General features: G+C 45.5%; 1 protein-coding gene across 6 annotated transcripts; it reads left to right on the top strand.

Annotated features, from left to right (window-relative positions):
* The first annotated feature begins 60 nt into the window (after positions 1 to 60).
* Positions 61 to 11,601, top strand: CSTF1 (cleavage stimulation factor subunit 1). 6 transcript variants are annotated; one of them, XM_066234865.1, is made up of 7 exons: positions 61 to 192; positions 2,223 to 2,417; positions 4,163 to 4,440; positions 4,596 to 4,793; positions 6,488 to 6,878; positions 7,083 to 7,157; positions 10,828 to 11,601. In XM_066234865.1, exons 2-7 carry the CDS (start codon positions 2,249 to 2,251, stop codon positions 11,085 to 11,087), a joined length of 1,371 nt encoding a protein of 456 aa, XP_066090962.1. In that variant the 5' UTR covers positions 61 to 192; positions 2,223 to 2,248; the 3' UTR covers positions 11,088 to 11,601. The 6 variants fall into 6 exon arrangements, with proteins under 6 accessions (XP_066090962.1, XP_066090961.1, XP_066090959.1 ...); XM_066234864.1 differs by having other exon boundaries at positions 62 to 192; positions 2,220 to 2,417; XM_066234862.1 differs by lacking the exon at positions 61 to 192 and adding an exon at positions 275 to 352.
* Positions 11,602 to 12,647: the final 1,046 nt, after the last annotated feature.

The raw sequence follows: 12,647 nt of genomic DNA, 5'->3' as shown, positions 1-12,647 counted from the left end.
GCAGGCGCACTTGCTCCGTAAGCCCCGGAAGTGGGGGTGCCAACGGCCTGCCAGACCCGTGGCCGTTCTAGCACCAACATTGCTCTCCAGGACGTGACATTTATTTGTGACACAGAAGACCCTTGGGGTCAGGGTTGTCGCGTAGGAGATAAAGTCGGAAGAGGTGAACGAAGCTCTCGAAGGTGCCAGTAGGTAAGATGGCGAGACGGGCAGCAGAGATCGATAGTGTAGCGCTCGGCGCGGCGTCCTTTCCGCGTGCGCAGTGCATGTGCAGCGTGGAGTGATCGATCCGGCAGGATTCGTGCCTCCATTTTTCTAGAAGAGCGGGAGTCCGAGTGAGCTGGACTATCGGGTACTGGGGCCCGGGATCCGTGGACAATGGCTGGTGCAGTCGGGCTGGGGACATAGGGCACAGCGGGAAGGCCTGGGGTGAGGCGGGAAGGGGTGATGGTGAGAAAGTAGGAGTGCGGCCAGAGTGGCCAGCCTGGGCCTGCTCTCTGCCCCTAAAGGCCTCGCGCCCTCCCTTCCTCTCCATCCTTAGTTGGGCTGGTAGCGGAGCACGCTGCAAGGAGCCACCTGTGTTCTCGCCCTGGTTCCTCTTCTGGCTCCGGACATAACCATTCTGGGTTGGGTTCTTCTGTCGTCCGGCCCCTGCGGCCTCACCTGCACATTGGGGGTGGTAGAGGCGCCTCCTAGCCCTGAGAGTCAGTGTTCTGTCGGAGTTGAGAAGCAGAGCCATTCCTCTCTTTTCTTGTTTCGATCTGTACATCCCATGGTGCTCCTGTCGTGAGTGAAGAGATGGAGGAGAATAGCTAATAAGTTCTTGGCTCTGGTGTGGACAATCCTGGGGGCCACTTGCACTTTGGACGAGTTGACTTCTTAACCTCCCACCCAGTTGTATTATCTCTGTTGTGTCCTAGTGCTCTCTAGGCAAGAATAGATTTATATGCATTTGCTTCTCCATGTACTTATTAAGTGCATTGCTTGATTTTATGCAGTGAGCTAATGCCTCCTTGAAAGTACTTGCCATGATATCTGGCAAGTGCTTCATAAATGTAGCTGTTGCTATTAACACTGATCAGTACAACGCAGTAAGAACTCAGGCTCTGGGGTCAAACAGCCTGGGTTCTGATCCGAGCTCTGCCATTTACAAATTGTTTGATCCTGCGTGACTCAGCGTGAGGGTGCCCATCTCCGAAATAAGAGTAGATGAAGATTGAATGAGGTATTGCATATAAGTTGCCTACATGATATGTGTTATGTACTATACTGGGTGCCCAATGTATTGTAGCTAGTTTATTGGTAAGGAGCAGTACAGAGAGTGGTTAGGAACAACAATACAGTCTCTGGCGTCAGACCACCTGCCTTCTAGTCCTAGTTCTTCCAGGCACTAATTGTGAGGCCCTCGTCATCTATAACAAGATTACGGGGCTTTCTTTATTAGGATGGTGTTGAGGATTGAGATAAAACATGGTAAACACTTAATTGTTAGATATTCTTATGATCGGTAGCCTTAGTAATTCTCCAGAGGCAGTTGTGTAGTCAGAAAACATACTTTTTCACCCCTTTTCTGTAACACTCTCCCTTCCAGAATCACCCCTGCAAAGGGAGCAATACAAGGAGGTCCTGCTGTTAACTGCCCACTCAATGCCCTCCTTTCCCATAGCCGTCTCTCCTATGCTCTCCTTCCAGTTTTCTTCTCTGCCACAGCTACCTGTCCCCAGCCTTCGGCTATCTGTCCAGATGTACACATACATACAGACATTGACTTTTATTAAGCAATTCACCTTTGACTCCAGAGCATTCTGTTTAAGTTTTCATGGCACACTAGATTTTTGGCCCTCGTATTTTGAATTATTATCTAAATATATAACAGCTTCAATTGCTTTTAAACATATATTAAGAAAGAATAAAAATCAAATCACAGGTGGATAGTGTGACAAAGAAAGAAAACCTCTTCTGTAAATATCAGCTGACATGATTTTAAATAATATCCGTGTGCCGCTGTGTTCAATGCTGTATGAGCACCATCTTGTTAAACCTTTGCTAACTTATTTAACAGCTGAGGAATCTGATCTCAGGCAAACAAGTTGCTGACCAAAGATAGTACAGGTAGTAGAGCTGGGATTTGAGCACCATGGTCTGACTGGATTTTTGTGCCGCTTCTATGACTTACCAGTGCCTCTCCCCTTCACCATCCATCTGTTTTCTCTCTCTAGCAGGCAGTGAAACTGTTCTCTTCTCCAAGATGTACAGAACCAAAGTGGGTTTGAAGGACCGCCAGCAGCTCTACAAGTTGATCATTAGCCAGCTGCTCTATGACGGCTACATCAGCATTGCCAATGGCCTCATCAATGAAATCAAGCCTCAGTCTGTCTGTGCGCCCTCAGAGCAGCTCCTGCACCTCATCAAACTAGGTAGTTTGTGAATGCAAATTCATTGATCCCACGGCAAGGTTTCCGTTTCTCACACATCAAAAATTTTCAAGATTATTTTCATTTCATTTTAGTGCCTAGCATGTGTCAAGTACAATGCTAGATGCTGAAGGAGTAGCATAGTCCAGACTGTGAAGACTACAACCTGGTTCCAGCCCCAGGATCTTTATACAGATTACCTGGAGCAGTCTCATTGGATTATTGAATCTCTTCAAGTCTCAGCTCAAATTGTCATCCCAGTGTCCTCATTACTTCTTCTAAAATAACCCTAGTCATCCCATACCTCCCCACTTGCTCTAACTTACAGTCCCATTTCCTTCATGACAAGATTACTGTCTGAAATTTTCTTTATTTCGGGTGGTGTCCCACACAGTCTGCAGTGCCCCCCTCCAAAAAAAACTGCAAGCTCCATAAAGAGCAGGACCTTATCTTGTTCGACAGCATATCCTGGTGCTTGCCTGGGTCGTAGAAAACAACTCAGTGAAATACAGAATGACCAAATTGTTTGTACCCTTTGACTTGGCAGTGCCAATTATAAGAGCTCATTATATAGTGTGGTTCTATTTTTGTTTCAAGAAGTAAAAGAGGCCCTGACCATTGGCTCAGCGATAGAGTGTTGGCCCGGTGTGTGGAAGTCCCAGGTTTGATTCCCAGTCAGGTCACACAGAAGCGACCATCTGCTTCTCCGCCCTTCCCCCTTCCCTTTCAATCTCCTCTCCTCCCTTTATCTCCCTTCCCACAGCCATGGCTCAAATGATTCCAGCAAAGTTGGCCCTGGGCGCTGAGGATGGCTCAGTGGTCTCGCCTTAGGCGCTAGAATAGCTCAATTGCCGGGCAAGGGTGCAGCAGCCCCAGGTGGGCAGAGCATGTGGGAGCCTGTCTCTCTGCCTCCCTGCCTCTCACTTAATTAAAAAATAAAAATAAAAGAAGTGAAATAATTGTGCATGGAGAAAGGTCCAGAAGAATTCATACCACCATGTTAACAGTAATTCTCTCTGGTGAGATATAGTCATTTGTATTTTTTTGTTTATCTGTGTTTCTAGTTTTTCCTATGTTAATAAACATTGTTTATATGATGTGTGGAGCGATTTCATTTTAATTTTTTATTGAGAGAGAGGGAGAGGAACATTGAATTGAGTTCCACTTATTCCTGCATTTATTGGTTGATGCTTGTATGTGCCCTAAGCAGGGATCAAACCCACAACCTTGGTGTATTGGGACAATGCTTTAATCAACTGAGCTATCTGGCCAGGGCATGTGGAGCTATTTTTAAATTTAAAACACATATTATGAGCTTCAGTTTATTTAAATACCAATATTCTCAAATGTTAATGCTAACAATTTATTTGACAGTGATCTTCAGAGCTGCTACTAACATCTTAGCACTAAAAATATTAAAACCTGAAATGCAAAATAATGGACAGTTTAACTACAGAACTGCTTTTTTGACTTTCTGTAGTGTCAGTTAAAGTAGAACATTTTGGAGGCAAAAATCAGTAGAGGTAACTACTCATTAAAGCCTAACCTACACCCTGTATTGCCACCCAGTGCGGTCGCTGTGCATGCACCCTGGTCAGTGTGCCTCGTCTTGTAAAGTAGAATGTGTCGTGCACCTCCGAGAAACAGGAAGTTGACGTTGGCAAACTTCTTTCCCAGTTTAGACCCTGAACAGTGTCTTGGCCTTTTGAAATAACAGTTTCCATGCCCTTAATTGTTATTCCTTCCAGGAATGGAAAATGATGATACTGCAGTTCAGTATGCAATTGGTCGTTCAGATACAGTTGCCCCAGGCACGGGAATTGACCTGGAATTTGATGCAGATGTCCAGACCATGTCCCCAGAGGCTTCAGAGTACGAAACCTGCTATGTCACATCCCATAAAGGACCTTGCCGAGTAGCCACCTATAGCAGAGATGGGCAGCTAATAGCTACTGGGTCTGCTGACGCCTCCATAAAGATACTTGACACAGAAAGAATGTTGGCCAAAAGTGCCATGCCAATAGAGGTAAAGGTCCCTGTACCATACTTAGCATGCCTTTTGTTCCTTCATGGGAGGGTGAGAGTAGTTTAAACCAGCCCGAACTAAGTATAGTTTAGTTGTAAAGTGTGTACTTTAAGTTAGATTCTACTCTTTGCATATCTCCTTTTCTTGTTGTCTAGGTTATGATGAATGAGACTGCACAACAGAATATGGAAAACCATCCAGTCATTCGGACTCTCTATGACCACGTGGACGAAGTCACATGTCTTGCTTTCCACCCAACAGAACAGATTCTTGCCTCTGGTTCAAGGGATTATACTCTTAAGTTATTTGATTATTCCAAACCATCTGCAAAAAGAGCCTTCAAGTACATTCAGGTTAGGAATGTTTGGAAAGAAGCTTTACATTTTTTCTGAAATACAATGAGCTATTGTATGACTTTTTAAAACTAATCTCTGCCTGATCAGGCAGTGCAGTAGATAGAGCGTCAGACTGGGATGCGGAGGACCCAGGTTGAAGACCCCGAGGTCGCCAGCTTGGGCACGGGCTCATCTGGTTTGAGTGAAGCTCACCAGCTTGGACCCAAGGTCACTGGCTCGAGCAAGGGGTTACTCGGTCTGCTGAAGGCCCACGGTCATGAGAAAGTAGTCGATGAACAACTAAGGTGTCTCAACGAAAAACTAATGATTGATGCTTCTCATCTCTCTCCCTTTCTGTCTGTTCCTATCTATCCCTCTCTCTAACTCTGTCTCTGTAAAAAAACAAAACAAAACCTAATCTCTGATTATCCTAGAACAAGAGGACAACAGCAAGGGTGCATGCCACGGGCAGCACGTGGGCCAGAGTCCACCGCACATAGTTCCCACGCTGCATGTGCCCTGTCCTCTGGCCAGTCGGGACTGCTGCGGTCCAGTGGCCAGTTGGGACTGCTGCGGTCCAGTGGCCAGTCGGGACTGCTACGGTCCTCTGGCCAGTCGGGACTGCTGCTGGTCCAGTGGCCAGTCGGGACTGCTGCGGTCCAGTGGCCAGTCGGGACTGCTGCGGTCCAGTGGCCAGTCGGGACTGCTGCTGGTCCAGTGGCCAGTCGGGACTGCTGCTGGTCCAGTGGCCAGTCGGGACTGCTGCTGGTCCAGTGGCCAGTCGGGACTGCTGCTGGTCCAGTGGCCAGTCGGGACTGCTGCTGGTCCAGTGGCCAGTCGGGACTGCTGCGGTCCAGTGGCCAGTCGGGACTGCTGCTGGTCCAGTGGCCAGTCGGGACTGCTGCTGGTCCAGTGGCCAGTCGGGATTGCTGCGGTCCAGTGGCCAGTCGGGACTGCTGCTGGTCCAGTGGCCAGTCGGGACTGCTGCTGGTCCAGTGGCCAGTCGGGACTGCTGCGGTCCAGTGGCCAGTCGGGACTGCTGCTGGTCCTCTGGCCAGTCGGGACTGCTGCTGGTCCTCTGGCCAGTCGGGACTGCTGCTGGTCCAGTGGCCAGTCGGGACTGCTGCTGGTCCTCTGGCCAGTCGGGACTGCTGCGGTCCAGTGGCCAGTCGGGACTGCTGCTGGTCCTCTGGCCAGTCGGGACTGCTGCTGGTCCTCTGGCCAGTCGGGACTGCTGCGGTCCAGTGGCCAGTCGGGACTGCTGCTGGTCCAGTGGCCAGTCGGGACTGCTGCTGGTCCAGTGGCCAGTCGGGACTGCTGCGGTCCAGTGGCCAGTCGGGACTGCTGCTGGTCCAGTGGCCAGTCGGGACTGCTGCTGGTCCAGTGGCCAGTCGGGACTGCTGCTGGTCCAGTTCTTAAAACGGGTTAAAGATCCATTTCACTCTTCAAAGTTCGCAGGCATCTGTTTAAAAACAAAACAACCAGCTTTAACTAAAGTGTAACTTAGGGGAATAAAAAGTACTCAGTTGAAACTATCGACTGAGTTGTTTTGGAAGTGACATTTGGTACCTTAAAATAATTTGTGCCGTCTTATCTGTGCCATACCTGATCGCTGTTTTAGGAGTTCATGCATCAGCCAGGTTATTTTCTACATTTCCTCTGAAGGTTGTTATGCAGTTGGTCATGTAATGTTCCTATCTCTGTCCTAACAGGAAGCTGAAATGTTACGCTCCATCTCTTTTCACCCTTCTGGAGACTTTATACTTGTTGGGACTCAGCATCCTACTCTTCGGCTTTATGATATCAACACATTTCAGTGTTTTGTCTCTTGCAATCCTCAAGATCAACACACCGATGCCATATGTTCTGTTAATTACAATCCTAGTGCCAATATGTACGTGACTGGTAGCAAGGACGGCTGCATCAAGTTGTGGGATGGTGTCTCGAATCGATGCATCACAACTTTCGAGAAGGCACACGATGGTGCTGAAGTTTGTTCTGCCATTTTTTCCAAAAATTCTAAATACATTCTTTCAAGTGGAAAAGACTCTGTAGCTAAACTTTGGGAGATATCAACAGGACGAACGCTGGTCAGATACACAGGTATGTGAGAAGTTGATTTTACTCAACATTGGTGTAGCACTTGACAGTTTTGAGAACTTTAGAGAAAGGAAATGAAGGTTCAGACTAGGCTTAAATAGTTCAGCCAAGGCTGCAGTTAGTAAGAGGCAGAGCTGGAAACAGCCAGTTTCTTACCTTTGCTCTTCTTGATACATGACCAACTACAATAGCTCTGATTCCGTGCAGGTAACGTGAGAACCTGGTGGTCTGTGTGCAGACTGATGGCCTGCCCTTTCCTCTGCAGTCCAGAGAAAAGCCTCAGTAAGTGTACACGTTAGGGAGAGGAGGGCTGCGAGGGAGGATCTGGGCCCATTCCTAAGCGAGCAGAGGTGACCCCAAGTGTGACTCCAAGTGTTCTGAACCTAGACACGAAGAGTGGGCCCTGCAGACAAAAACAAAGTTAAGTTCTTCCGATCCTCGTTAATTGGTAACAGTTGATGAGATTTAAATTTATCCTTTCATTAGTAGTCTGTTCAAGTCTAGTTATTTATAGTGAATGTTGTTAAAATAGTGTCTCATTCTTCTGTTCCTGTAGAAGCCACAGCTGTTGCTTGGTAGAAAACCTCCAAGAAACTTCAGCTAGTTTCCTCTGCTGGGAGATGTGTCATATGCTGATTGCCAGGACTGTAACCCAAAAGCTCCCAAGAAAATACTATTGAAAGAGCTCTGCTGTGGTGTTGAGTTAGCATTTTAGAGAAGAAAATGGCAGTGAGTGACACCTGACCACTAGGGTGCAGCATAGCCTATCGTATATTTAGCTCATTGAATCCCAAGTCGGCTTCCTACTTACTATCTCTCTGGCTTTGGTGTAGATCAGTGGTAGTCAACCTGGTCCTACCGCCCACTAGTGAGTGTTCCAGCTTTCATGGTGGGTGGTAGCGGAGTAACCAAAGTATAAATAAAAAGATAGATTTAACTATAGTAAGTTGTTTTATAAAGACTTATTCTGCCAAACTTAGCGAAAATCTGACATAAAGTACTTGGTAAGTAATTATTATTCTATGCTTTAACTTGCTGTGACTCTGCTTTATAAACTTTATAAAGTAAAGTTACTTCCCTACTTTATAAATCACCATTACTGTGGAACCGGTGGGCGGTTAGAAAATGTTACTACTAACAGATACAAAAGTGGGCGGTAGGTATGAAAAGGTTGACTGCCCCTGGTGTAGATGGTACAGCTAGCAATTCATGAGAAGAGGCATTTTTATCGTAGTTCTCGGTGACTTCATTGAAACATTTCTGTTTGAAGCCATCTTGAAAAATGTCTGATTATTGCTGTGAAAGGAGGGTGCATGTTGCAAAAAGAAGATAGAAAAGAGACCAAAGTAAAAACGGGAAAACTTCCCTCTTTAGAAGTGACAAGCCCTGTTTGACTGTGAGGAGGGCGAAAGTACACCAGACTACTGACAAGAATTCGTTATATTTGGTTTGTTTTTTTATGAAAGTTTGACATGTTCTATGGTTGGTTAGTTTTGGTGAAAAATTGGGATTTGGTGTTAAAGGGAGATTATACTAAATTTATATGCAAATTCCTTTTTTCTTTAGTGCACAGGATAGGACCACTTTGTGTCAGCAAATTTAGATCTACCTCCAGTTTTATTATTAAGTTAAAATTCAGAGAGCTCTTGAAATAATGAAGGAAAAAACCACTACTTAAACATTAGAGGTTTTGGTGTAAAAAATGACTTAAAACACTGTAAACAAAATCAAAATGCTGGACTGGGGGGGAATATTCATAGCATCTATGATAGGTACATGTCAAATCAGTGAACACAATAAAAGGTAAATGAGCAACCTCACTGTAAACCTACGAAATCAGAAGGGAAGTAGTATTTTGTGCTCATCAAATTTCAGGAACTTAAAAGGTTGGAACTTAGTATGTATTGGTAGACATTTCAAGAGATCACTTTTTTTCTTTTTTTTAAGCCAGAGGGACAGACAGGAAGCTCATAGTTGTGTCACTTTAGTTGTTTATTGATTGCTTATTCATATGTGCCTTGACTGGGGGGGCTCCAGCTAAGCCAGTGACCCCTTGCTCAAGCTAGTGACCTTGGGCTTTAAGTCAGTGACCTTTGGGCTCAAGCCAGTGACCATGGGGTTGTGTCTATGATCCCGCACTCAAGCTGGTGAGCCCATGCTCAAGCCATCAACCTCAAGGTTTTGAACCCGGGTCTTCAGCGTCCCAGTTCAATGCTCTATCCACTGCACCACCACCTGGTCAGGCCTATAAATAATATCAATTAGTAAAATATTTCTGAAGGGTAATTTGATGTCATATTTCAGTTTTTAAATATATGTACAGGGTGAGGCAAAACTAGGTTTACAGTTACAATTCATAAATAGTAATACAAGAATAAACTGTTTTGTAACTCAACTATAGTATCAACCTGCTTTTGCCCCACCCATTTTTCATTTGTTGTTTGTGGGGGGGTTTGACCTGCTATACCCACACTTAGAAATTCAACCTACTGGCCGGTTGGCTCAGCGCTAGAGTGTTGGCCTGGCGTGCGGAGGACCCGGGTTCGATTCCCGGCCAGGGCACATAGGAGAAGCACCCATTTGCTTCTCCACCCCCCACCTCCTTCCTCTCTGTCTCTCTCTTCCCCTCCCGCAGCCAAGGCTCCATTGGAGCAAAGATGGCCCGGGCGCTGGAGATGGCTCCTTGGCCTCTGCCCCAGGCGCTAGAGTGGCTCTGGTCGCAGCAGAGCGACGCCCCGGAGGGGCAGAGCATCGCCCCCTGGTGGGCAGAGCGTCGCCCCTGGTGGGCGTGCCGGGTGGATCCCGGTGGGGCGCATGCGGGAGTCTGTCTGACTGTCTCTCCCCGTTTCCAGCTTCAGAAAAATACAAAAAAAAAAAAGAAATTCAACCTAAAAAGACTTTGGGGCAAGCACGCAAATGCACATACATGAAGGGGTCTGTCCAGCATTGTCTTCAGTAGTGGACAGTCAGAGGCGACACAATTGTCCACCAGAAGCACCAAGGACATTGCCTAGTAACGATTGAGCACATTCGCCCTCATTTAACCCCCACAGCAGTCTTGGGTGGGTGCTGTAATTATTCCCATGAAACAGGAGAGAATTAAGACTTAGGGGTGTAAATGTAATTTATTTAAGGTCATGTTGCTGATAGTGGGGAATCCAGCTAAGACACCAAAGTTTGTGTGTTTGCCCATTAAGCTGTCTTCCCCCTTATAGGCCTCTACTGCATACTCTTGAGTAAAAGCAGCATGTCACGTATGCTCTGATTTATACAACTTTCAAGTGAGGGAACCGCATGGAGATATTTGGGAAGGATAGTCATCAAAATATTGACTATGGGTGTGAAATTACCAAGCAGTTCTTATTTTTTATACTTTATAGAGTGCTTTAAACAAAACATTTTTTTCACAGTCATAGAATAAAGCATATAGCTTTCTTTTGGAGAGTAGATATTCATACAGCTCAGTAATTCTAGGAATTTAATTCTAAGGAAATACTGTGTTCTGTGTAAAGAATGCTTATCATAATATTACTTACAGTTGGATACAAACTAAATACCTAGCAGAAAAAAAACTAAGTAAGGAGTGATGTTTCCAAACAACGAGATACTTTGCAGTCAGTAAAAATGATAGAAAGTGTACCCGACAGAAAGTGGTTTAAACAATAGACAAGATATATAATGTGGCACCAGTTCTGTATTATTTTTTAAAGGTTTGGTGCTCAAAGGACATCAGAGTTAACACTCACCGTAGGGGTTGGGCCCTGAGGTGATTCTCTTTTCATACTTTTTTAGAGTTCCCAAAATTTCACAATATACTTCAACAGTTTTAAAATGCAGTTTTTACATCAACAGGATTAATAACCAGAGTAGAACAGACTGAGTGAGGGTCTAGGCTGTGAACTTGGAAAGCTACCCTGGCTCCCAGGCCCTTAACCTCTCGGTCTGTGCGCAGGCGCTGGCTTGAGCGGGCGGCAGGTGCACCGGACACAGGCTGTCTTCAACCACACGGAGGACTACGTGCTGCTGCCGGACGAGAGGACCATCAGCCTGTGCTGCTGGGACTCGCGCACGGCCGAGCGCCGGAACCTGCTGTCCCTGGGCCACAACAACATCGTGCGCTGCATTGTGCACTCGCCCACCAACCCTGGCTTCATGACCTGCAGCGACGACTTCAGGGCCAGGTTCTGGTACCGGAGGTCAACCACGGACTAGCGCCCCAGCATTACACAGGGCTCTTTCCTTGAGGACTCTACCCCTCCCCCCTGTGTCCTGTCACCAGCCTCAGTAGTGAGTCATTCTTGTACCCTTTTTGGCAGTTGGGCAGCCATCTACATCCTTGGATTTATACGAAAGGATCTTTTTTTACCTTGATGTGGAATCATGGTGGAAAAAGAGGGAAACGAAGATCTGTGCAGGTCTGCATTCACAGATTATTACAGGATGATTTTCACCGGTTTTGTAAACACAGGACTTGCCATTTCTCTGAATCTCTGAACGTTTGGAAGGTAGAGTATTAAAGTGCTTGCCAGCTCTCGGGTGGATCTGTCCTGAGGAGTTCTCATTGGTTCTTTTGTTCCACGTCTCTGAGGGTTTTCTTGCAGAGTGCATGTTGCCAAATAAGCAGGCATACCTCTTGAGGATCAAGAGTTTTGTGCCCTGTTAAGCCATTTTAGAGACTCAGTTCTACTCTGAAATGACGTTCTGATAATAAAGCTCAAATCTTCAACTTTACTGTTAACGTTTTTCACTTCAATTAAGGGCCAGTTTTTCTGAAGATTTGCAGGAGACATCTGTCTTCACACCTCCCACATCTTTCTGGTTCCTGCAGTGCTCACCTTCAGTACATGTAGTTCTGATAAGATTATTACTATTCGATGGGAAATAAACTTGGCAGTTACAGCCAATCTAATCAAAATCAGGTGATCCCACCACTGCCCTCTGGAGTTACCTTTATGAATGATTACTATTGATGGACATTGTTCTTATGTCATCTTAAATCTTATTTTTCACAGATCTTACTCATCAGGACACTTTTCTCTGGCTTCAGCTCTGTCTAGGTCAGAGAACCCTAAACTCCCCTCACCAAGATCACTTTGGTTTATATTTATCCCCAAATACAAATACCTCATGATCTGGGTGGGAGTGCCTAGAAATATAATCTGGAAATATTAACTATAAAAAAATTAAATAGATTAAAGTATCTAATTGTTTTATGTTATGGGAATTTTAAAGTTTTCTGAAGTGTATTGCATAAAAATCCTGCTTTAGTCATCATCCTCAAGGATCATTTTTAATTCTTTGGTTTATAAAACGATTTTAAGCCTTTGTAACATGTTAAATCACAGTATTTTGGTTCAGATTTACAAAGACCTAAATTTTTCCTGCATAGTGAGTATATTTATTTTGTGTCCTGATTTTCTTGTATTTGAACTAGGCCGTCTGTGGGTGCTGCTTTTGTAAGATTAAAAGCAGCAGATTCAATAGGCACAAGGGTAACGAGTTCTACCAAAAACATCAAACTAAACCTCCCACTTTTTATTCTTTCTTTTCTTTTGCTTTCAACCTGTGACACTAAAGGAGAGAGTTAGCGTTACCATGTATTATCCTGCTCAGGACACACTGGGGTGGCCACTCTGCCTCACAGAAGTTCCACTGGGTCTTTTTTTTTTTTTTTTTTTTTTTTTTTTTTATTCATTTTAGAAAGGAGAGAGAGAGAGAGAAGGGGGGAGGAGCAGGAAGCATCAACTCCCATATGTGCCTTGACCAGGCAAG

This window comes from Saccopteryx bilineata, chromosome 6 (assembly GCF_036850765.1).
Source record: "Saccopteryx bilineata isolate mSacBil1 chromosome 6, mSacBil1_pri_phased_curated, whole genome shotgun sequence".
NCBI classification, from domain to species: domain Eukaryota; kingdom Metazoa; phylum Chordata; class Mammalia; order Chiroptera; family Emballonuridae; genus Saccopteryx; species Saccopteryx bilineata.
Note: the sequence above shows the minus strand (reverse complement) of the source record. Positions and strands in the feature narration are given on the sequence as shown.